Source organism: Heteronotia binoei, chromosome 5 (assembly GCF_032191835.1).
Source record: "Heteronotia binoei isolate CCM8104 ecotype False Entrance Well chromosome 5, APGP_CSIRO_Hbin_v1, whole genome shotgun sequence".
In the NCBI taxonomy this organism is placed as follows: Eukaryota; Metazoa; Chordata; class Lepidosauria; order Squamata; family Gekkonidae; genus Heteronotia; species Heteronotia binoei.
This window is the reverse complement of record NC_083227.1, coordinates 52,130,459-52,157,102: the sequence shown is the minus strand read 5'-3', so window position 1 is coordinate 52,157,102 and position 26,644 is coordinate 52,130,459. Positions and strand designations below refer to the sequence as shown.

The 26,644-nt window shown below is 45.4% G+C and overlaps 1 protein-coding gene across 3 annotated transcripts in view; it reads left to right on the top strand.

Annotated features, from left to right (window-relative positions):
* Nucleotides 1-26,644, top strand: part of ADAMTS9 (ADAM metallopeptidase with thrombospondin type 1 motif 9) — a 256,847-nt gene that overhangs the window by 35,451 nt on the left and 194,752 nt on the right. For all 3 annotated transcript variants that reach the window (XR_009555428.1, XM_060239461.1, XM_060239460.1), the window contains exons 4-8: nt 14,523-14,812; nt 16,986-17,069; nt 17,232-17,356; nt 18,825-18,865; nt 18,987-19,092. Coding sequence is in view for 2 of the 3 variants with exons in the window: in XM_060239461.1 (XP_060095444.1) it covers nt 14,523-14,812; nt 16,986-17,069; nt 17,232-17,356; nt 18,825-18,865; nt 18,987-19,092 (646 nt within the window). In the remaining variant the exon portion in view is untranslated. The remainder of the gene's footprint in view (nt 1-14,522; nt 14,813-16,985; nt 17,070-17,231; nt 17,357-18,824; nt 18,866-18,986; nt 19,093-26,644) is intronic.

Below are 26,644 nucleotides of genomic sequence, written 5' to 3'. Positions count from 1 at the left end.
CTATCCTGCCCTCTCCGCAAGTGGACTCAGGGCAGCTAACCTTCCCGGAGAAGGTTTCAAGGTAATGTTCACTCTGTAAAGATCTGTAATTTTCTAAGCTAAGGAGCCTGCCTTATATTTAACATGTGATAGGGCATATATAAAGAGAGGGATAGAGGAATTGTATTTTACCCATTTCTTTTTAATCTCTTGCTCAGTCAGGTGCTGTGCAAAAAGTATGCTTGTGAACATTTTCTTTTTATCAAATACTTTATAACTTTTGATGCTGGTAGTGGTTTTCCGTACCACATAGACCTCCGCCATCTTGGACATGCTATTTTGAAAGAATAGCCTTCCTCGGTGGGGAGGGCAGGATATAAATAAAATGTATTATTATTATTATTAGAAAGGCGGTCAGTTGGCAATTGGCTATTCCTCCGGGACACACTTGGCAGTAAATGGTCCCTTTGGTGACCAGGAACTGGGCAGTGGCAAGACCTCAGAACTTGAAAGGGAAGCTGACCTTCTCAGCAGGCATTTCCTACAAAGGTCGGGTGATAGTGGCAGGTTACCAGAGAGAGAAAAAAGCCTCTCCAGGTGCTGGGAAAACCTTGGAGGGCAGGGTGGAACAGGACATGCAGGCCAGAGAAGGTCCATTCCACCATAGCGACCATCCAGGATGGAGAAGTGTTGTCAGGTTCCCTGACAATTGGACCACACGGTCGGGTTGTTATGCTACATTGAGTTGTTCATTTCTGCTCAGTCATTTATATCCACTCTCACTGTATTGTGTGATCCTGTATAATCATTTTTTTCCTTTGCCAGGAGTATATCCATTTGCTACATATGTATCTGGTGGGACTAGTTGTGGCACTTTGCTTGATGGTAACTTTTCACAAGATGTGCAGAAGGGAGACATTACCTGAGGATCCATTATCTGGTAACCTTGAGCACCCAGAGAAGACTTCTTACGTTATACGCCTAAGCCTGGGAACCTTAATGAACATTGGGGGCTGGCTTTTAGCTTGTGCACATTTTTTGCCTGGTATATTATTGACTTTTATTGTAAGTTGCTCTATTCTCTGCAATGGCTTCTTAGCTAGAAGTTCATTGCTCTGTACTGATCTTTAATAAACTTTAACCATTCCTACATGCACTTAGTTGTCTGGGGTCAGTAACTGACAAAACCTTACAAGCATCAGCTCCAATGACTGGCTGACCCTTTCCCAAAAGGAGCATGTCTTAAAGCTGTTCCAGGACACCACTGATGTGCTTTGTGCCCACACAGCCAGCCTGGATCAAGTCATTGCCTTCACTCAAGGGCTAGGATGGGTGCTGAACCTCCACAGTGCAACCAGGCTCCAAGGGGATGCCACTTCTTCCATGGGTCAGGGACTTGGCAGACAGGTTGTGGGTGGGCATCAGTGAGAAGTTGCATTCTTCTGCAAGGAGCAAAAGTATAAGCTGGCCTTCAGGTTCAACTCCCATATCAAGGGCAACACCGACGTCTGGAATGTGCAGCTCATTCAGTGGAAGCATAACATCTGCTGCAAGGTGCATTGGTTCCAGAGCTGTGGATGCAGCCAGAGGCAACAGCAGGCAGAAGAAGCTGGGGAGGTGGAGGAGGAGCAGGGTAAGATGGAGGAAGGTGCGCCGCTGATAAGAGACAAGCAAGCCAGAATCTCCAGTTCTGGTTGTCAATTGGGAAGTAGGAGGTCAGGAGCAGCGCTGGAGGAGCCAGGCGTGCGATGGTGGGGAATTCCATCAAGAGATAGTCAGAGAGAATTCCCGGAGCCCACCAATTCTGACCCCCTTGAGTACTGGGTGTGTAAGAGTGTTGCATGGCCATCAAGTCTTCTTTTCTGCCTTTCCACCAGTGTGCAGAGCAAGCAGGTGTTCTCTCACCTGGGAGACATCCTTAGTCTCCACCACTCCCACTTGGACCTGGTCATGGTGGATGAATTGCATCCCTTTAAGCCCAGTGGAGTCAATGGGCTTTTTTTGTTGTTCAGTTGCACAGTCAAGTCCGACTCTTTGCGACCCCATGGACAAAGTCACGCAAGGCCCTCCTGTCTTCCACCATCCTCCGAAATCTGCTCAAATTCGTGTTTGTTACATCAGTAACACTGTCCAGCCATCTCATCTTTTGCCATCCCCTTCTTCTTTTGCCTTCTGTCTTTCCCAGCATCAGAATCTTTTCCAGTGAGTGCACCCTTCTCATTTGGCGGCCAAAGTATTTGAGCTTCATCTTCAGCATCTCACCTTTCAGAGAACAGTCTGGGTTGATTTCCCTAAGGACTGATTTGATTTTTTTGCAGTCCAAGGGACTCTCAAGATTCTTCTCCAGCACCACATCTCAAAAGCAGCTATTCTTCTGTGCTCGGCCTTCCTTATAGTCCAGCTCTCACAGCCACTGTTAGATTTCTATCAAGCACTAGTTTTCCAAGCTCTTAATTGACATACAGCCATGTACAACAGTTTTGCATTTGAAAGATGCTGTTATTCACCTACATTAATGTCCTTGAAGTTGGTAAAACCAGGTTCTTTCCTTATGCTTTGTTCAAGTATATTTTTGATATTGTTGTGACAGTCATCCTTAGAGGTTCTGGCTCTCCCCCAGGGCTTTGAACCAATCTGTATGATTCAGGCCTCATGCAAATCCTAACGATTGTTAGCAACTCAGAGCCTGTGGAACTCCACTGGATCGGAGGGGGTGAGCTATGCTTAGCTTAAGAAAGTTGAAGAAAACATTTTATTTTTTGATAGGGATTTTGTGGCTATGGAAAGGAGCATCAGCTTAGCTAGGCTTTCATTTATTTGGGGCGGGGGGGGTCAGCTTAGGGAAGAAAGCTTATTTATTGGTACAAATAAGCATCCTGTTAAGGGCTGATCATTCCTAACGGGTGTATGTAGATTCTGTGGTAAGGTGCTCTGTGAGAGAAAAGAGCAGCCTTGAACTTGCTGAGATAACCTGTCTAAAGAAAGAGGAATCAAATCAAATTATTTACTTTATATGAGAGCAAGCTTTACTTTATAATAGATTTTATTTCTTTAATTTCTTTTTATTACTTTACATATTTAACTTATTTACCTTAGTAAATAATTTGTTTCCTGTTAAATAAATCTTTGTTGTATATCTCCATCTGATTCTTGTCTATCTGGTCAAAAATCTAAGAAGCAGGGGTCTCTATTTATCTCACATATAAGTACAGCCTTTGTCTAGCAGGTTTCCAAATATGAGAACTTTAGGGAACATATAGCTTACGTGCTACCATTCTTTAATTTAAAGCTTCTGTACCCCTTTTCATAGAATCATAGAGCTGGAAGGCACCTCTGTGGTCATCTAGTCAAACCACCTGCATGTGCAGAATATTCACAAGTAGTTCCCCACTACACAAACACCCAGTGACCCCTGCTCCAAGCCCAGAAGATCCGGGGTGGGGGGGGAACCCCTCTTCTGGATCCCTAACAAAACTGGCCTGGAGAAAAATTGCTGTCTGATCTCAGAGTGACAGACAGCATTTCCCTGGGCATGTAAGAAGGGGCCATGAGAATGAAGCAATAGTGCAACCCTTCCTGCTCTCCTTCTCATGATGTGCCCACATTCACAGAATCACCCTTGCTGTCAGATGGTCATCTATCCTCTGTTTAAAAACCTCCAAAGGAGAGACCATCACCTTCTGAGGAACTGCTCTTACTGTCAGGAAGTTCTTCCTTATATTTAGCCAAAAACTCTTTTGATGACCCTGGATGTCCCTTCCAACTATGATTTTATTATTTAATTTCAATATGTTGGTTCTGGGCCAACCTTCTGGAGCAGGGGTGGGGAACCTTTGTCCTAAGGACTGTATACGGCCCTTGAGGTCACTTGGTGTGGCCTTTGGGGATTACTGGGCTGAACCGAACCATGTGGCAGCCTCCCTGGGGCCTGGCTGGTCAGCGAGGATATATCCATATGGCCCTTGGCAGAAAAAAGGTTCCCCACTCCTGTTCTGGAGCAACAGAAAACAACGCTGCACCATCATCTATATGACATCCCTTTTTATTTGATTATGGATAGTTGGAATATAAAGAATCTATTGGAGAGGCCAGGGTGGGGGGATGAGATGTTCCTCAATCCAGAAGGCAGATCTCTCAGTGCCTTCCCCACCTCATAGCTGCCACATATAAATATTTTAAGAAATCCTCACAGCAGAGGAGCTATAGCTATTGACATTGTTGGATGTTACATCACTTTATTAGATATTACACCACCTTTGCCTGTTTCTTAAGACAAACAGTAGATGAAGCTGAATTTCTGTGACTGGAATTCCAGGCATGTAATATTGCCCTAAAAAGCTACCATGGCCAGAGATGAGGTTGCAGTGTGGATTGGGGCAGTAGTGGCACTGGGGAAAGATCCTCCCCCTTATCTTTATTCTCTTTACACAGTTTAAAATTACATTTCCACAGTGTTTTACAACTTGGTAGGGAAAAAGACCTGTGCATCTAGAATTTCATGATATGATGCTTTGTTTTCTGCAGATTTTTCCCTTACTTGCCAGCCAAAATTTTTATAGGCATGCAGAATATTTTAAGCACTCCATTGTGTTTGTCATGTTAAATACCAGAAGTGATACTTCCTTTACTCAACAGCAGCTGTGCAATAATATGACCTTTAAGGTTTCCATAGCACTGAGGAATAAAAGTCACAAGAAAAAAATATATTTTAAATGCAACTGTGCTGTTGTCACTGTCTGGATCAGACTATATTGTAATGGATTTTGCTGATATGGTAAAGTTCTAAGCTAAGTTGGAATTTTTTGTGTGTCTGGATAGATGGAGCTTGTAAACTTAGTGTGTGTTAAATGCAGTGTACTTTGAGTGCGTGTAGTGTAACGAATAATAGATTTGTCTAATAAAGTATAGGTATGTCATAGATGAGATATGTTGAAAGTATATACATTAAAAGCATATGTGACTAGAAACATAAACAGTAGCCATCCATGACATATTATAGCACTAGAACTTTTTAATTGATTATCCTACTGCTGAGCAAACATTCTAGGATAGGAGTCTGCAAACTTTTATGACTATACAGTCAAACTATTTCTAAATTCCAATCAAGAGTTCAAAAAGAACCAACATAAGAAAGCTCATTTGCGTATCATTAAATATACAGTTTAACATTGATAATTGGTGTGTTTACTAATGAGCCATAGAGCCTCTGCTGCCAAAGCACTGATCGTTGTGAGTCCTTTATTAGAAAGTGGCACACATGAGGTCTCACAATTAATAATAGATATGCGCAGGAGCACACTGTGTGATGATTTTAATGCACTGATATAAATCTGAAAAACAAACCAGCATCACAGTGTGAAAAACTAATAGCAAGCAATCACTGTGATTTATGGCTACTGTATTTTATAGTTAATAAAAATACAAAAATGGTCCCGATACATTACATAGAAAAATATCACAACTAATAATGTGATCCTGCATCACAAAATTTAGGAAAGTCCAATCCTTGTGATGTTGAACAGCTTCTGTAATGAGTGTGTCGTAAGTCACTATGCATGATCTTAGCCAAAAAACCACGAAGCGGTGAGTTGTAAGTTGATCTAGATGTAAGCCTGTTGCATAGTTGATCTTCCTCAGAAATTCTCCCTCTTATTTACAACTCAACTTTTACACAAGAAGCTAACCAGTCCATTAACATTTCATTAATCGGGTACAAAGCCTTCTGATCTAACAGTCACTGGCAAAACGCTCAGTAAGCATGCATTTTTATTAACGGATATAAATCTGCACATGGTTTGAACTGGAAACGGTTCACCCCTATGGTTTCTCTTTCTGAACAGCACTTCTAAGATGGGGTTTAGTTCCATAAAGATCTTTGTCTCCAGCACACCTTAAAAATTTCATTTTCTATGTGCATGGACTGTAGATCCCTGTTCTAGGAGCTCCATTTCCTAATTTAAATAGCACTTTTTGAAGCTGGTAGATGGTCATTGTGACAGATATGGTAAATGGAAGTAATGTGCTATATCAGATGAGAGAAGAGCTGGAGAATAGCCACAGATCTTTGTAAAGTGGGACTAGCCGGTTACGAATCTGAAACATACATAGCTCTTCATAATAATAGGTTTTGGCATTTAGGTAGCAATTTTAAGTGTTCAGATACTTAACATTTATTTTGTTGCAATTCTTGTAACAGCAGATTGTTATCCGCTATGTCACAGGTAGGGATTGATCTGGCTTGATCGAGCTCCCCCCACGAGTTTTGGTGGAGACTAGGTTTGAAATGAAGATGTCTCCTAGCCACTGTGCTACACAATTAGGATGGTTGCCTGTGCTTCAGGGTCAAATACTATAAAATCTGTAGACTGAATCACATCTACAGTGTTTTTCTTTCCCTTCATAAATAACTACATGGGAGCCTTGTGTTGGTTTAGGACTGAGAGAGATAGTTTAACTCTTCTCCCCTTGCCATTTTCCTAACCTACGAAGACCCTCCACTTCTATAGCTATTTGCTATCTTGGACATGCAGAATCTTTGTGTGGCAGTTTTGGGGACTATCCCACTCAATGCACAGCAGCCAAGAAGGTCAGAGCGCCTGCTCCGGCTGCAACGCCACTGAGGATGTTCTCCGCAGCTGAGAACGAAACGTCTGGAAGGAAAACTTTCTCCAGTAGAACACGGCACTTGAGCCCGAAAGATTCTACAAACCCTAATGAGTTTTGGGGACTGTTTGAGAAATCTGTACATGAATGTGTCATCTGGTTTTATCCTCAGACTTGGGGGCAGGTAACAAATTACAAAAGGGCAACAAGCTTGTCTTTGGCCTCAGGTAACCCAGGGGAGGGGGGTTCACTTTACCCTGTTCCCTCTCCCTTACCTGCAGTCCAGTCACTCTCCCAGTGCTTCTGGGTCTCTCCCTGGCCTGACCAGACTCGCCAGTCCTCCCTCACTGGGATGAGACTTGGATGATTGGCCTCCACAATGCCCAATGGGGCACCATCTCTCTGGCTCCACTCCCATTCCCTAACCTTGGTGTTTGTGTAGTTAGTGTGAGATGGGGCTGCTAGCCTGACACCCAGCCTTGCTGCCTTGCAGGCTTGTCAGGAGATGTTGTCATATCCACTCACCTCCTCCTGACTGCCACTGATGGCTTTCAGCTCCCCTGATCTCCAGACGGGCTTGGGAAACCCTGGCTTTCCCTCCCTGAGGGCATCTCAGCTGTGGAGTGCCCTGTTGCCATTGATGCACCTCCTGCCGCAGCAAGCTGGCCATTGCCCACCATTCCATCATGGCTCTCCTCTTTCTTGCTCCCTTGGTGGCAGCCTGGTCCCTCACCAGAGGTAAATGCAGGGGGAGGATTTATTTATTTATTTGACTTTTACCGCTCTCTTCCCATTAATGGGCTCAGAACGGGCTACAACACTGGTTATAGGATATAAAACAGTTTAAAAACTATAAGATCAGTAACTCTAAGAAGACAGTGGCCAAACACTATTTCCTTGGTGTCCTGATATTAATTTGTTATAATCAATCTAATAGTTGATAACAGTGATAATGGTTGAAAGACATGATGGTTGAAAGACAGGAGGGGCCAAATTGTAGCTTGATTACTGCTGTCTCACCTGAAAGCCTGATGGAATAGCTCTGTATTACAGGCCCTGCACAACTCTAAAAGGATCTTCTTCGTGGTCTCTGTGCATTCACACATATGGGTAATCCGCAGGATCGGCCCTAACCCCGGAGAATTCAAAGCAATCTTGAGCGTTAGTTTGGCGCGCCTCCTACTCGTCCTGGGGAGGAGGCATCGTCTGCGCATGCCTGGACGAGGGGGAGGCGCCTAGCCACTCAGTTTCTTCTTTACCGCCGACCGGATCACACCTACCTCGTTGAGTCTCCCGATTTCTTCACTGCAATCTACCTCCAACGTCCTTTCTTCGTCTTCTCATCCTTCTCCTTCACCTTCTGGTATCGTATTTAAAAAAAAAAGGCTTTTCTTACTATCTTCGAACTTTTTCCCTCCCCCCCCCCGGGCGGATGGAAGGAAGAGACAAAATAACATTTAAACGCTGCATTCGCTGCTCTTCGAAAATTCCCTCTTCGGACGGACATTCCCTGTGCCTTTTCTGCCTAGGCGAGGCACATTGCACAGATACCTGCGTGCATTGCAGCCAATTTGGCAAACAGGCCCGTAAAAACCGCGCCGCGAGACTTAGAAGCCATCTTATGGAGTCCTCTCTGCGACCAACCATGCCCCACGTGGCACAACAACCTTCGCCATCTTCCCTACCTCTCTCGGGAGTGGCGCAGCTGGCAGCTTCCGTGGCTCAGGTTCCCTGCAAGCTTAAGTCCGGAAAACACACCAAAAAGTCCGCTGACACTAAAAAGCGCCGCCGATCCGATCCCACTCATGAAGAGTCAACCAGCAACAAGCCCCCTAAGAAGCCCAAGACGGGACATAAGTCATCCGACCCACCGGCAAAACCTGCGACCTCGAACCCGATCACGAGTTCCAGCACCTCGGTTCCGAGGACACCAGCTTCGAACTCGACGTCGACGCCAGCCATCACACCGCTGGAGATCGTGCGTATTTCATCTAAATCCCCCAATTCCCAACTCTCCACCTGAGCAGATACTCGATGTCGACTCACCCAGCTCCACCAGAAGCCAACGCCTCATCAACGCTCGGGCCTTCCGGGAAATTCCCCTTCAACCACTGGCAGCTCACTCTCTAATCAGAGAACCCTCGACACCGCGGGAGGTACCACCGCATCTCCACACACCACAATCTCGCAGTCGCCAACGATCTCACAGCCGTCGGAGAGAAAGGTACCATTACTACTCCCCCTCGAGGTCCAGATCACCGTCCCCTCGGGATCGACGGAGACATCGCAGATCCCCTTCCTTCGACGCCTACCGGCATCCAGACCCGAGGGACCGTCCTTACCACAGCCGCCACGAGTCCCCTTATTACTGGGACCGTAGCTACAAAACTGATCGGACTCGGTACCGAGATTCGCCCCTACACAGACGCCATTCTGACTACGACGAACACTCTCAGTACCGCGAACACTCTCGGTACCGTGAAGACCCCACTCACACCGTCGAGCCGAAGCCGACCTCACCGACCAGATCTACATCTGCCACCTCCGCCAAACACCCTCCGCTCTTGGAACCTCTGGCCGAACCCCTACATGAAACCGATGACGACTCCGAAGCGGAACACTCTAACTCCGCTCACTCTTCTACCACAAACTTACACTCACCGGCCTCTGATATAGCCAAGCCGGCTAAGCTATCTCCATCAGAAGGTCCTAAATCCTACCTGGACCTTCTCTTGAATATGGCAAACTCGCTGAACATCAAACTCAATACCGACGCCCCCAGGGTCTCCGACGTCGTGTATGACCTGGTAAATGCGGACCTTCCTTCAAGTTCTTCCTTTCCCATGCTTCCCGTCCATCTTGAAACTCTCAAGGAGGCGTGGGATAAACTGGCGTCCGTGCCTCCAACCTCCAAAAGGGTGGAAGCCCTCTACAAAGTCCATGCACCCGAATCGAAGTTCCTATTTAACCACCCAGCGCCGAATTCGATGATTGTGCATTCCTCATCGAAGTCGAAGCAAACCAGACACCCAGTGCCCCCAGAGAGGGAGGGCAAGAAGCTCGATACCATTGGCAGGAAAATATACTCCCTTACTATGGCCACGACCAAAATACACAATTACATGGCATATTTCTCGGTCTATGCATATAACCTAACAAACTACCTCAATGCCCTTGTCCCTTCCTTACCTGAGGCAACACAAAAACCAGCTGCTAACGCCTTGCAAGAACTGCCCAGGATAAGCAAGCAATAGATCAATACAGCGCGCCACGCTGCTCAGTGCTCTTCCAGGACCCTCGCCTCGGCTATAGCCCTGCGCAGGCACGCATGGCTCAGATCCTCATCCCTCCAACCTGACATCAAGTACAAAATTGAGGACTTACCCTTCGACGGCCTCGGCCTGTTTAACGCCACCACGGACGATATTCTCATGTCTGTAGACGACAGCAGGAAGAGAGCAAAGAGATTAGGGGTCACCCAACACCAACCCCAACTCAGCAGGCAAAGGAACTGGAGACCAAGCTACTACAAGAACTCCAGGTCTCCAAGACAACTGGAGGCATAGAGACACAACCCCCCCCAGTCCAAACAGCCCTTTCAGCAGAGGGCACGCCCGCAAACATCAAAAAGGCCTCCACCACTACCAAACCTCTTTGACCACCATGCCCCCAGACGTCCAGATGCCCGCCTTCAGCCAAACCTCCATCTACACACACGACTGCAGCCCTTTTACCCCGCCTGGGAGTCCATAACATCAGACTCATGGGTCCTGGCTATCATACAAAGGGGCTACATGATAGAATTCACGTCTACCCCAAAACATCACAGATTTCTCACCACACCGCCATCCGCACCCCTACAAACAGAGATCGCAACCTTGCTGGACAAGGACGTGATAGAACGGGTGCTGCCACAATATCAACGAACTGGATTCTACTCCCGCTACTTTTTGGTGCCGAAAAGAGACGGAGGACTCCGCCCCATCCTCGATCTCCGCAAACTCAATCTGCATATCACATACAAAAAATTCCGCATGATTACCCTTCAGTCAGTCTTGCCACTCATCCCAGAACAAGCCTGGATGGCATCCATAGATCTACAGGATGCCTACTTCCTTATTACCATCAATCACCATCACAGAAGATTCCTCAGATTCGCCACTGGGAATCAACATTTCCAATTCCGCTCCCTCCCATTCGGCCTCTCAACGGCGCCAAGAGTTTTCACCAAATGTATGGCGGTGGTGGCCGCAGCACTGCGTCAACAAAAGATATCAATCTATCCGTACATAGATGACTGGCTGATCGTCGCCCACTCAAGAGAACAACTTCGACTGGACGTCTCCACTACCCTTTCCCTTCTGGCCACACTCGGCCTCCAAGTCAACATATCAAAGTCCAAACTAACTCCCACTCAGACAATTCAATTCATAGGAGCAGACATCTCTACGATCTCCCAAACAGCTTCTCTGCCACAGGACAGAGTACTCACCATCCAGTCTCTAGCCAGCACAATCATTGCTCACCACTCCCAACCAGCACTCACCTACCAGAGAATGCTAGGTCTAATGGCAGCTACCACTGCAGTCCTTTGCTTTGCAAAGCTACACATGCGACCTCTACAAATGTGGTTCATCAGGACCTTCCACCCGCACAGACAGCACCAGTCCACGCCGCTGTCCCTCCCATCACACATCATCCCATCCTTGAGATGGTGGACGATGGAACGTCATCTCCGTATGGGAATGCCATTCAAACAGGCACCCCCCTCCGTGATCGTCACCACAGATGCTTCCAAGTGGGGATGGGGAGCCCACTTGGGAGCCCTCACAGTGCAAGGCCAATGGATGGACTACGAAAGCTCCCTCCATATCAACTGCCTAGAACTTCTTGCAGTTCACAAAGCTCTGAGATCCTTCCTCCCATCTTTACAGAACTGCCATGTCCAGGTCACCTCCGACAACATCGCCACCGTCTTCTACATCAACAGACAAGGGGGCACCGCTTCCACCAGACTCTGCAAGAGGGCCCTAGCACTTTGGCATTGGAGTATCAGTCAAGGCATTTTTCTCACAGCCGTCCATCTACCAGGAATCGAGAATGTGCAGGCAGATGCCCTGAGCCGTCACTCGACCAACGATCACGAGTGGGCCATCAACAGACAATACATACGACAAATCTTCAAGGTCTTCGGTACCCCGAAGATAGATGTGTTTGCATCCCCATCGAATGCCCAATGCACCCACTTCTACATGAGAGGACCTCCGTCCCAACTCTCCCAGGGGGACGCCTTCCTCCAGTCATGGAAGGGAACTCTCCACTACCTCTTCCCTCCAATTCCACTCATCACCAGAGTCCTACAAAAAATACAAGTGGACCGCACCAACTGCATCCTAATAACTCCCTGGTGGCCACGTCAACCTTGGTTTACCACCCTGCTGCTCCTGTCCAACAACACATTCCTTCAACTTCCACGAGCACAGGACCTCCTGTCACAACAACACGGCAAGGTCTTGCATCACAACCCAGCATCACTGAAACTGACGGCCTGGAAGATCAGTTTTTAGAATTCCCTCCCGAAGTCCGTCAGGTCCTAGTGAACTCCAGGAAGCCATCCACCAGAAAATCCTATTCACTCAAGTGGAAGCGCTTCTCGCACTACGCCTCACAGCATAACTTGACCCTAGCCGCACTAGTATCTCCCAGGTTCTGTCCTACACCCTAGCGCTTTCCAAGACGGGACTTTCCTACTCCTCCCTGAAGGTCCATCTTGCAGCTATTTCTGCTTTCCACCCTCGCATTGAAGGTGTGACAGTTTTTTCTCACCACGCTACCAAGGCCTTCCTCAAGGGCATTATTCGCCTGCATCCCCCAATCCGACAAGTTTTACCAACTTGGAGCCTCTCTCTTGTTTTAAGCCAACTTATGAAGCCACCCTTCGAACCTATGGCTTCCATCCCCCTTCATCTGCTGTCCTGGAAGACGGCGTTGCTAACAGCACTCACTAGAGGCAAAAGAGCCAGCGATATCTGCGCATTCAGGGCAGACCCACCGTACACTATCTTTCATAGCGACAGAGTGGTCCTCCGCCCCGACCCTACCTTCCTACCCAAAGTCGTCTCCCCCTTCCACCTAGGGAAACCTTCAACCCTACCGGCCTTTTTCCAGCACCCTGCGGAGGCAGGTCAGCGGGCCTTACATAACTTGGACGCTCGTAGAGCCCTTGCCTTCTATATAGACAGGACTCGACAATTCCGGAAGGATCCGAGACTCTTTGTCACATACGCAACTCATAACATGGGTAGTAAAATATCTACCCAAAGACTTTTGAAATGGCTCGTCGCCGCCATCGAGTTATGTTACCAACTGGCAAAACAGCCAGTCCCACAGCACATACGAGCTCACTCTACCAGAGCCGTAGCTACGTCGTCAGCATTCCTGAAAGACATCCCAATAGAGGACATCTGTGCCGCTGCGGTCTGGTCCTCTTAGTCTACCTTTGCCTCGCACTATGCCCTTGATGTTCATGCCCGGCGTGACTCGTCCTTCGGACAGGCCGTTCTGCGATCCATCTTTGACTGACTGATCGTGAGTACCACTATTGCTATTGTTTTTTCCTAACTTACCTATTTTTGCAGATCCAGCACCCTCCTCCTGAGGGAATAGCTCGCTAATCACCCATATGTGTGAATGCACAGAGACCACGAAGAAGATGGACAGATTTCTTACCTGTAACTGGTGATCTTCGAGTGGTCATCTGTGCAATCACACAAACCCACCCAGCCTTCCCCGCTGCTGGACACTCATCTTAAATTCTCCACCTTTCGGCGGCGGGAAGAAACTGAGTGGCTAGGCGCCTCCCCCTCGTCCAGGCATGCGCAGACGATGCCTCCTCCCCAGGACGAGTGGGAGGCGCGCCAAACTAACGCTCAAGATTGCTTTGAATTCTCTGGGGTTAGGGCCGATCCTGCGGATTACCCATATGTGTGAATGCACAGATGACCACTCGAAGATCACCAGTTACAGGTAAGAAACCTGTCCTTCCACAGGGCCCTGATCTCTAACGGGAGGTCATTCCACCAGGCTGGGGTAAGGGCCAAAAACACCCTCGCACTGGTTGAGGCTACATGGACTTCTTTTGGTTAGGGGATCACCAGTAAATGCTGGTCTAGTGAATACAGGGCTCAGCAACAGCCTTTTAAGATTTTGGTTTATTGAGCCATGAAAGATGACATGGTACCTTTCTAACTCATCTAATAGCTTTTTGTAATCCAGAGAATTTACACATATCTTGGTCCTATTGCCGGATAGAGGAAGATCTATGTGCTTAAAGTTGAGAGGGAGGCAAAATTGTACACCAAGTTAACTCAGAAATATATCAGGAGAAGCTGAATTTTGTGACTTGTATGAATTACATATTTCTGAAATTTCTCTCACTTTGCATATTATATAACTAAACGGAATAATCTGTTCTTCATTTTTGTCTGATTTTCATAATTTGCTAATCATTTGTCATTTCACACTTGTTCTGTTGTTTTTTCCCTCTGAAATCCTAGTAGTCATTGCATGTTTTTCAATCACAAGGGCTAGAAAGTTGTTTTTTTAAAAGAAGTAAAAGGCAATGTGCTCAAAGACTTTTCTTTGGTTTTCCTGTTCTTGAGGAGAGGGGAAATCATGGCACATCCTCTAGTTGCAATATTTACATGGTTCATGAAGTTAATGGTACAACCCATCAATTCTTTGCAAAAAATCCAAGTGCATACAGAGTTTGTTGGCCTGCAAAGGCTTGCATTTGGAATTCATTGCACCAATTAAGTGAATGGGAAAGCTGCCTTGGCTAGGGGCTCCATGTCCATAGTAGAAGTTGGACTTTAGTAGGAAACACTGCATTATTAAAGTGCTTTTTACAGATGATTGTCTCTCTTTTTTTGCTTCTATAGGGCATGTGAAAAATCACAGAAAGTTCAAGAGGAAAAGCAGGACAAGACAGTGGCCCCCAGCTAGAATATTATCTGATACAGAAGTGTTGAACCATAGCATAGCCTCACAGCAGTTTCCTGCATTCAGCAATAACAAGACAGGTAACACAAGGGGAAAAAATGGTCACCGAAGAACCAAGCGATTCCTCTCCTACCCTCGATTTGTGGAGGTTATGGTGGTGGCAGATAGCCGAATGGTTGCTTACCATGGATCAAATCTACAGCACTATATTTTGACGTTGATGTCAATAGTGAGTATTAAAATCGGGATTGATGAGGGGAAGGATCTCACTAACTTTAAATGCAATATGTTCAGTTTTTCTGAAAATGCTTTCATTATTACATAGGGAGATTCCAGAGTATTTGAGCTACCAAGCTCCTGCTGGGGGCGGGAGATTCCCTGCCCGAGAGAGCCCCAACCGACCGGCAGGGAGCAGGCCGCCAAGGGGATCCCTGTCCCCAAAAAGCCTCAGCAGTGTGCACCGCCCCTTGTGCGATGTCACCCGGAAGTAATGTCATCACTCCAGGGATGCTCTAGGACTCATGCTAAAAACTCTATGGTACCATAGAGTTTTACCACGAAGCCTGGAGCATTTCCGATGTGAGGGACTTGGCAACCCTAAGTGTATTATACTCATTAAGTATTAACTACATATTTCAAAAGACCAAATACTAAATTGTGGATTTGCAAATAAAAAAGAAAAATGTAGTTCCAATCTGTGCAGCTGAAAACTTACCTGCACAAGGTGTGGGAGATCTTCTGACACTTTCAAGTTTATTTTAAAATGGTGAGGGCCTTGAATGGCTGTACCTCTGGGGAAGGGGAGAATTCCTCATGTCATTTTGGAACTCCAAATTCTTTTCCTCCATTGCTGTTTGCCCCACTGGAAAAAATACATTGGTACTTGTATTCCTTGCACACACACACACACACACACCCCGCAAAGAGGAGCAAATAGCAACTTGAGGAGCAAATAGCAACTGGTGACTTAGATCACAGTAGCAACACAGATTGGAAAAAGTCAGACACTCGATCCCCTAGCGCTGTGGTCCTGATCAAATTCATTGCCCCTTGTCGCTTCTTTTAAAGAAAATTAGAAACATCCGGAGATCTGTGTCTCATCCAGTTGCACCCACAGTGTCTGCTTCCCCCTTCTTATGGTTATAGAAATAAACATTATGTCATATTGCACTTTAATGGTATACTAAGAAAAAGCTCAAAATATAAAGCAATGTTCAAAGGTCTTTGTTTATTAACAGAGACCTTTGAACATTTCTATAATTTTTGGGCTTTTTTTCTTCCAAACTCTGTGGCTGCTTATAAAGGCATTCCTTTCCTTGCTTTAAATCAATTCAACCTTAGATTCAGTCTCTGGTTATGAAGTGCAGTGAATACAGCTGCATATGTGTAATGTCCTGTCAAGTTGCTTCCAACTTATAGGGACCCTATGAGTTAATGATCTCCAAAACGTCCTTTCATCAACAGTCTTGCTCAGGGCTTGCAATCTGAGAGCCATGGCTTCCTTTACTGAATCAATCCATCTTATGTTGGGTCTTCTTCTTTTCATGCTACCTTCAACATTTCCTAGCATTGTTTTTTTCCAGTGAATCTTCTCTCCTCATGATGTGACCAAAATTATAATAGACTCAGTTTAGTCATTTTAACTTCTAGGGAGAATTCAGGCTTGATTTGATCTCGAACCCACTTATTTGTCTTTTTGGCGGTCCATGATATCCTTAAAACTTTTCTCCAACACAATTACCACCCCCTCAGTGAAGTAGAATCCTGTGCTATATGGAAAGGAATAGAGATGCATAGTGTAGTTCCAAACCAGCAGCTCTGAGTAGCTATCAAAGAGTGAGGTCCCCATATTTTTGCCACAGTGGAATGTATCCTAACTACCATTCTCCTAAGCAAAGCTTGAAGCCTTCCTTTAGGTTCAGGAGCCCTCCAGTGTACGTGACTCTTCCTCTAAACTGGAAGAGCCACTTCAGTTGGAAGAAGATCTCCTATGGTGGGTTACCTGCCAGCTTCTCTTTATGATATGGGTGTGGAGAAGCACTGTCATTGTGTTGACTCTGGCCTACTGGCTTTCTTTTACTCTGTTTATGTCTGTTACTGAAAGCAGCAAAACAATAAATGGTTCCAGTTCTTTGTTATCTACTATATAACCCATTAATTCTTCCATAATTCAAATACATCCACAGCTCATTTTGTCCCTTGAAGTTATGTTACAGTCACTGGTAGGACTGCACATGGGCCCTTTGGGCCATCTTCATAGAAACTGATTTTTAAGGAACAAAATTCTTATCTGCTGCAGGCTGAAATCTTTTATGCTTGAATGAAAAAAAAAATGTGATTATGATTGTTTACTTTCTTGTGTACTATAAACATTAACTTCCCATAATTTACCTTTCGTGCAGGTAGCTTCGATATACAAAGACCCAAGCATTGGAAATTTAATTAATATTGTTATTGTGAAATTAGTCGTCATACATAATGAACAGGTAATTTACTGGGGAAAGGGGGTGTTTCCTTTCTCTTCACTTGACATAATGTACTGAGTACAATTATTTTGTTGTATCTGTAACCAAGCATTGCACAATTGGGAGGAGAAAGATGGGAAGGACAGAAAGTTCTGATTCTTTTTATATGCATGTTTTAACCAGGATGGACCTTCAATATCTTACAATGCCCAGACAACGTTAAAAAACTTTTGCCAGTGGCAGCAAACTCAGAACCATCCAAATGAGCACCACCCAGCCAAACATGACACTGCTGTACTGGTGACAAGGTATGCCATGGGTGGAAGTTTTTGCTTCTTTAAATTAGCAATGTGTTTGCCATGTTAGATATCAAATTCATGGACATTCTAGTCAGAGTTAACACTTCTAGAACCATTGAGGTCAGTGGGCTTTAGAAAAGTGTAATGACATTGTAATGCTAAGTTTACAGAAGAGTCCCAATGTGGAGGGGAAGCACCAAGGAATCATAGTTTTCCCGAATAAGTGGGTACCACCCTGCTGTCTGGTTCCTGTTTTGCTATGTGCTCATAGGTTGAAGACCACATGGGCTTTCCAATGGAACCTCCACTCCCCCTTCTCCTTTGTTGGGTCAGCTGGAACTGTTTTTTGTGATGTGTGAAAGCTCCTTATTAAACAGCAGTAAGCAATAAGGAAGATGTTTCCCACTACAATATTTTCAAGAAAAGGAGAGGTTTGTGGGGAAGGATTTAAGGCAGAGCACGGAAGTGGCTTTATGGGGATACACAAGCATTTGTACTACAGCTGTGGATATAGGCAGCAATCCAACATACACACACCCTTTTTTCATTTTGACTCTGACCGGCTCCCCACTGCAAGCTGTGTTCTAGACGTGGAATGTTTTAACAATGCAATTTATCAGTTTGAAAGGGAGTTGCTGGGGTGGAAATGAAAAAAGAAAAACCCAGCTGGGTATGTATGTATGTGTAAGTTCTAGCACACGCCACTGGGACCTGTTTGGAATCATGGACATAGATTAAAACACAGAAGATTGTAGTAAATGTTTGGTCCTGTAACCCAATACTCAAAGCGCATACTGACGACTTAAGCCAGCAAAACACCAGCTGTTTTTGCTGGGAAGAGTATGAGACCTCTGATCTGTTCTGTTTAGCCGTTCATTACCTTAGCAGCGTTACGAGATGGCTACCGAGGATGTTCTCATCTGCCTTCGTAGGTTCCAGTATGGCCAAATGTCATGTGAATGAGAGGCATTGCTGGTTACCTCTAGGACATAACACAATTTTCACTCCAGAGTATATTTTAAAAAGTGGTTGGAAAGTTCCATTTGATTGCTTCTTTGTTTCTGTTATGCATTTTAGATAATCAGTGGTTAAGAGCAATGCACAGCAGTTTACTAAAATCATGCCAGTATTGAAGGCCTGCTTCAGAATTTCAGGGATATGACAGATTCTGCCTCAAGAGGGCGTGATAATGCTCAGGAATATGAATATGGTAGATGAATCAAAGCAAATCTAAAATTATTAAACCTTCAATAACAGACCTTTGAAAATTCTAGTCAGTTTTTAAGAGCAAGAGTAAAAACCATTATAGCCGACCTTGAACATTTGGAGTTGGGCAGGATATATATTGAAATGCAGTTTTTTAAAAAATCAGATGGGGAGCCCAACATAGTATAATTAAATGGTGTGTATTGATAATTGTGTGCTTAAATGGTAACTTGTATGGAAATTAAAAGCATCAAGTCTGTTTTGCTTTCAGACAGGATATTTGTAGAGCTCAAGACAAATGTGATACTTTAGGTAAGCCTAATCTCCTTTTTCTTACTCTTTAAGGTGATAATGTTACATGTTCTTGACAGTATGTTGCCTATCTGTATTGAAATAGCAAACTCTTTCTTTTGTTCTGCTTTTGATTTCCCAGGTCTGGCTGAACTGGGTACAGTCTGTGATCCATATCGGAGCTGTTCCATTAGTGAAGACAGTGGCCTAAGTACAGCTTTTACGATCGCACATGAACTTGGCCATGTGTATGTTCTGTAAAAACACAGATTTTTTTTTAAAAAAAACAAAACAACAGGTTGCAAAACCAGGCAATAACTATAGTTTGTTTCGTATGAAATTGCATGTTAACACCAATTCTTGCCCAAAATATATAGTTTTTAAGTAGAATTCCAATATTGATTGTTCAGCAATGATAGCTGTGCTGTCAGTTTTAGATACTATAGTGGAAAATGCTTTCAGAGGGAGAAGAGGGAAGGCTGACTTTTTCAATTGTGTGTGAACATTCCTTCCCAGCTTCCTTTCTACTAGTGAGTACAGGCAGCCAGGTGGAAAGCCAGTTGCCTATTAATATCCAGCAGAGACAAGAGATCAGTTGTCTGTAGATACTTAACAAAATACATCAAAGAAGGTATTTGATATATTAACTTCACTGGCATTGCCTGTTTGCATCCTGTGCTACAAATGGCAAATTAAGTATTCCCAAATCCCATTCTTCTTTGAAAATTTTGATTCTACTTTAATACCATTGAATATGAAACTTCATTACAGATGGTTGTCTATAAAGTCTATATGACTTTCTAATTTGAGTGATGAGAGGGGTATTTTAAAACTCAGTACTTAATAAATAAGAAAGCAATATTATTTTATTTCATTTTACAGTGTTTTAAAATACCTACTGGCTAGTGCAGCCTACTAAGCAAATAAATTACACAAATTGAGTAAATATCAGATACATTGCTAAATCAATGAATACACTGTTCAAAAGAAAGTCCTAAATGTCTGACATGGTTTTGCAAGTTTAATTTCAGCATGTGGTACTTGCTTCAGACCAGGATTTTTTTTGAGCAGAAATGTACAGGAATGTAGTTCCGGTTGGCTTGATGTCAGGGAATGTGGTCTGATATGCAAATGAGCCTGTGCTGGGCTTTTTCTACAAAAAAGCCCTGTGTGAAACAATGGTGATGTCAGGGGGTGTGGCCTAATATGCAGATGAGTTCCTGCTGGGCTTTTTCTACAAAAAAAGCCCTGCTCCAGACATTCCTCTTGAGGTTGCACACTAATCTCTTATAGTCCTGGTTATTACTTTTAAGAGACCATTATAGGCCAAACTCCATGTTCAAAACATTCTGTATTATCTATCTGTGGTCTCAGCTGCTACTAAACATTCTCTGCTTAAAGTTCTATTGAATCCATAAAGATTGCTGGCATTTCAAGAGGAATGTGTTCTTCAGCTTTTCCAGACCAAGGTTCCATGTACCATGGGAAGCACCAAGCTGCAAACACATGACAGGAAATTGTGTGACATCTGATTAATGTTACAGGAAGAGAGGAGGCACAGTTATAACCTCATTGATATTAAGACAAGGACTGTAGCCAACAGACCAAGACTGAAATTCTGAACATACTCACCTGGGTGGAAATCTCCTTGAACATAATGGCATTTAGTTTCCACTAGACGTGCATAGAATTGTGCTTATAAGAGATCCTGGAACAGGAAACACAGGGAAGTCAGAGCTGTGGAGGGGTGAGAGCTGTAGAGGAATTTCTTCTGACCGCACACTGACATAGTTTTTACTAAGCATACCTAGGATTGCTCTGTAAGAGAGCCAGGCACAGAAAACACAAGGAAGTGAGGAACAAGCCAGGGGTCAGAGCTATGGAGAAATCTCTTTTAGACACTGAATGACCTCACACTAACATAATGTTGTTCCTTTCTGTGTGCACATGAAGAGTAGTATGACTTGTCCTCAATGAGTGTGGATTAGCAGCAGGTCCTTACAAAAGACAGGATGAAAGTGGAAATTCTGTAGGGATGCATGACCCAGAGGTAGGAAACTGCTATTCATCATCATCATCTTCGCAGTTCTACATGAGATCAGACAGGTCTTTACAGCTAAAAGCTTCCAGGGTGCTGTGCACTGGATCCAACATGATTCATATGACCCAGTCTCTCAAAATATGAGTAATTACCTTAGACCACAAACCCAAAGATAAGATACTGAGTTGCCTCTATTCAGAGTCTCCCAGGATTATTGCTTCCCCAATATTGGAGGGCCTTGAGGACCTCATGCAGGAGCTGTTACAAAAAACTGCATCTCTCCAGCCAATCTCAAGAAGGATATAGAACATTTTTATAGGATCAAAAAGGAACTGTTTTAACTACCGGATGACTCACCCTCCACCATCCTCTACTCTCACAGTAGAAAGGGAAGAAAACTGGATGTCCTGGGTCAGAAATTATATTCTTCAGCAGCACTGGGTTTCAAAATAGTTAACTATGAAACCATTATGGCTGTTTATCAGCTCTTGTTATGGAGAGGATTCTTCTGTTCTTGGAACTCCTATCTGAAGATATGCATCCCCTTGATAAAGTTCTGTATACCGAGGCCATTAAACTCTGGAAGCAGCAGATTAATGTAGGACAGCATTCTGCAGATTAGGCTGCACAGGCCGTGGTGGGCTCCATTGTACACAGATGCCAGTACTGGTTAAAGATCACTAGCATTGCCTATGGAGACCAGGCTTAAAGTTGAGAACTTACCTTTTGAAGGTTCCACACTCTTCCAAGATGGACAAGATGCCTTCCCTGATAAAGAAAAACAAGCAGACAGCTAAGTCCCTAGCAGTGTCACAATTGTCCACGTCCCAATTTAAGTAGAGAACCTTTGTGAGACTTAAGTAGAGGTCCTTTATGAGACAGCCCTGGCATCCATCTCAAAGGAACTAGCACTTTTCTGGCCCCATAGGGTCTCGGTATCCTAACCATAAGCCATTTACTCCATAGCAGGGTTACCATAGGCATAAAGGTTCCAATCGACCTTCCTCGAACCAGCAATCACCCTCTTCCAGTGAAGCGACTTCATCCCAGAAGTTATCCTTCTGATTATTTATTTATTTATTACCTTAAATTTCTATCCCACCCTCTCCGCAAGTGGACTCAGGGTGGCTAACAATCAGTTCAATGACTTCAAACAATAAATACAATTAAAACATTCTTAAAAACATTTTTTGGTGCTGTTCAGCAACAACCTAGGCGGGATCGTCCTTTACTAACAGTGAGCCCATAGTGATCGCAATTTCTCAGTAGTGTAGGATGACAGTCCTCTTCCAGTTTAGATACCAAAGGCCTGTTGAAATAACTCAGTTTTACAGGCCCTACAGAATTGAGAGAGGTCCCGCAGGGCCCTTATGGCCTCTGGGAGGGCATTCCACATTTCAGATGCTGCCAGTGAAAAGGCCCTGATCAGTGTAGAGCACAGCCTGGCCTCCTTTGGTCCAGGGATTGACAGTAGATGTTGTGTCCCTGAATGCAGTGCTCTCTGGGGAACATGCAGAGAAAGGCAGTTCCAAAGATAGACAGGCCCCCGATCATATAGGGCTTTAAAGGTTAGTACCAACACCTTGAAATGGACCCGGAACACAATAGGTAGCCAGTGCAGCTCTTTCAGCACTGACTGAATGTGCTTCCAATGAGGGAGCCCCATTAACAGCTGTGCTGCCGTGTTCTGCACTAGCTGTAGTTTCCGAGTCAGGGTCAAGGGTAGCCCCATGTAGAGACCATTACGATTGTTGTCAACCCCTCTTTTGTTCGGGGACTGGCTAGCTCAATTTGCTACAGCCTAGGAGGCTATTACCTCCAACAAGTGGGTTTTGTCCATAGTTAGATTTTGTAACCAAATCTATACAGATTATAATTTAAATCTATTCTCCTTTACCCTTTACCTCTAAAAGGACCCAACCAAGCACTCTTGGGTCTTGCCCAGACTTTGGCCTCCCTCATTGATAAGAGTGCCATTGAGGAGATTACAGGGCCTAAGAGTTTCTTGTATGTTCCTAGTAGGTAAGATATGAAGTTAGACCCGTTTTTGACCTTAGAAAATTAAACTTTTTCTTCACATTTCTAAGTTCTGTATGGGGTCCATTCTTTTAATTTTACAATTATTAAAATTTAATTGTTGGTTCATCATTATTGATTTGAAGGATGTCTATTTTCTTATTTCAGTCTACCCTCAACATTGCAAGTTCTTACATTTTTCATGTGGGGAGCAAGTTTTTTAGTACACTGTCCTATCAATTGGAACCTTTATGCCTAAAGTCTGTCTATTATACTCAGGGTATTTGTTTAGCCTGGGTTATTGCTTATCTCCATATGTGTGGTTGCCATATATTCCTTATCTAGATGATTGGTTGCTTGTGGTGGATTCCAAGGCTTGATTGTTGAGTCAGTGTGCTCTTGTCCTGGAGACTTGTCCTAGATTAGGACTCCTTGTGAACTGGGATAAATCATGATTAATCCCATCCCAAGATATTGTTCTGCCCATGTTTTTTTCCTTCACCAAGCTCTGAAAATGAGCACTCATTGCATTATTTAGATGTTAGAAGGCATTATTATTTATCTCAAGAGAACCCTGGGATTTCACAGAGATAGAGTCCTGTTTGTTTATTTTACTGACCCTAAGAGCATCAGTAGGAGAACATCATCCCAGACCCTGTCCCAGTGGATTGTCAGGGCTATTAGGGAGTGCTATGATTGGGCCAGATTACCATGCCTGTTGAACATGTATGCCCATTCCACTAGGGCAATGGCTTCTTCAGCTGCTTTCCTGGATAGTGTGCCTTTGACAGAGATCTGCAGAGCTGCTACCTGGTCATCAGCAGATGGATTTGTACATTACTACGCTTTGGGTCTGCAGGTGAGACATGAGGCTCAAGTGTGCAAGGCAGTTCTTCATTAGCTGTTCAAGTGAGGAGAGCATGCCCCACCACCTGGTGAGTAGCTTGCTAGAATCCCCATGTGGGAGTGCACAGAAGATGGTTGATGAAAACAAAGTTGCGCTTACCTGTAACTATTGTTCATCAAGTATCTTCTGTGCAGGAACACATACCCTCCCTCCTTCCGCACTGCATGCTCTGGCTTCAATGGTGCTAGAAGTACCAAGGGTGGGGGCACTGCTGAGCAGGAGCTTGTGGTCCCTGGGTGGGAACAAGCTTCTGGCTCTGGTATGCAATACCCCCTGGAAGCTTTTAGCTGTAAAGACCTATTTGATGACAAACCTACTTCATGTGCAGTCCCCATGTGTGCCTACATAGAAGATACTCGATGAAAAATAGTTATAGGTAAGTGCAACTTTGTTATCTTCATTGTGGTCTCTGTGCAGTCCCACACATGGTTTTTCCGCCTGGATTAGAACCCAACCTCGGAGAATTCAAAGCTAGCCTAGGCGCTCATTCCCTCTCGGTCTGGGGAGCAGGCATCCACTGCGCATGGCTGGAGCGAGGGGAAGGTGCTCCACCCACCCAGTTTCTTCTTAATCGCCGTTCGGATTAGTCCTACATCGTTGCGTCTCCTCAACTTGGTTACTGCTTTCTTCAATACTCGATGACCTTCTCTTCTTCTACACTCCGACTGGTATTATTATATATAAAAAAAGACTTTATCTTCTTCGCTATCACCCCTTCCCCCCCCCTCCCTGGGCGTATGGAAGGAAAAGATCTTAAAACGACTTTTAAAAAGTGCACACGGTGTGGGACCAAAATTCCCTCGACCGATGGACAGTCTTTGTGCCTCTTTTGTTTGGGAGAGACCCATAGAACCGATACCTGCGTTCATCGTAGCCAGTTTGGGAAATAGGCCAGGAAAAATCGTGCAGCTAGACTCAAGAGTCATCTTTTAGAGTCCTCGTTGCGGCCTGTAATGTCCCATGCTTCTGGGTCTCAGACTTCGCCACCTTCCCTAACTTTGCAAAGGGACATGGTTCAATCAGCAGCTTCCATGGCATTGGCTCCCAGTAAGCATAAGTCTGGAAAACACTCCAAAAAGTCTGACGACTCCAAGAAAAAACACCGCTTGGAATCGTCCTCTAAACATCACTTGGAGTCGATAACGTTGAAATCCACGAAGACTGATAGTCACTCCTCAGACCCGAGACCCTCCGACCATACCATGGCTTCGACCTTGCATCCGGTGGCACCTACCTTGGTTTCAGTATTGACAGCATTGACTGTTCCTCCGGAACTCTCTACTCCCACTGATGTCATAACTGACAAGGTCATCTGCATTCAATCTAGATCTCCATCCATCTATGAATCCCTACCGGAGGACATCCTCGCCTCTGAGTCCTTGGAACCCTTGCCTCGACTTCGGGTTCATCGAGCCAATCTCCTGGGCGTCCACTCCTTCCGTGAGGTGTCGGTACCCCACACTTTCAAGGATTCGGCTGTCTCTCCGCTTCATCAAGAGTCTCTAACTCAACGCTACACTGAATGGTCTCCAAGCCGACATAGGGATCATTATTACTACCATAACCCATCTCGTTCCAGATCGCCGTCTCTATGTCGGCACTGGCAATACTACACATCTTCTAGGTCACCATCCCACGAGCTCCATTGACCCCGGTACCGTGAAGGATCCCACCAGCCCCGGTACCGTGAGGAAGTCTATCAACATAGGTACAGTGAACCTCGGTACCATGAAGATACATACCGACCTCGGTACCGCGATGAACTCTACTACCCACGATACCACGAAGATTCACCTCATCGACCCCAATGTTACAGTCAGAAACCAAAAAACTACAGGGTTTTCTGGATGACGCTTCCATCCTAGACCCTTGCCAGTCCGGCTTTCGCCCGGGCCACAGGATGGAGACAGTGCTGGTTGCCTTGGCGGACGACCTCCAGCGGCAACTGGATCGAGGTGGTGTGGCAGTGCTGATGTTAGACCTGTCGGCGGCGTTCGACACGGTCGACCATCAGCTACTGACCCACCGCCTCGCCAACATAGGGGTTAGGGGGCTGGCCTTACAATGGCTTTCCTCCTTCCTCAAAGGTCGGGGACAAAGGGTGGCAATCGGGGGTGAGCTTTCCCGGAGGCGCACACTAGATTGTGGGGTGCCTCAGGGAGCAGTTCTCTCTCCGATGTTATTTAACATCTATATGCGCCCCCTTGCCCAGATTGCCCGGAGTTTTGGAATGGGTTGTCACCAATATGCGGATGACACCCAGCTCTATCTGCTAATGGATGGCCGGCCTGACTGCGTCCCAGTGAACTTAGACCGGGCACTGCAGGCTGTGGCAACCTGGCTTAGGCTGAGTGGGTTGAAGTTGAACCCGGCAAAGACAGAGGTCCTTTGCGTGGGTCGCGGTGCTCTGGGGAAGGAAATACCTCTCCCGGTTTTTGACGGTGCGCCGCTGAAAGTGGCAGGCCGGGTCAAGAGCCTGGGAGTCCTACTGGAGCCTTCACTATCAATGGAGGCCCAGGTAGCGGCCACTGCCAAGTCGGCGTTTTTCCACCTGAAGCGGGCAAGGCAGTTGGCCCCTTTCCTGGAGCGCAGGACCTGGCAACAGTGATCCATGCGATGGTCACCTCAAGATTGGATTACTGCAATGCCCTCTACATGGGGCTGCCTTTGTGTCGAACCCGGAAGCTGCAACTAGTGCAGAACGCAGCGGCCAGGCTACTATTAGGACTCCCGAAATGGGAGCATAGATAGCCGGGGCTGCGTGAACTGTACTGGCTGCCAGTTACATACCGGGTCCGCTACAAAGTGCTGGTTATCACCTTTAAAGCCCTATATG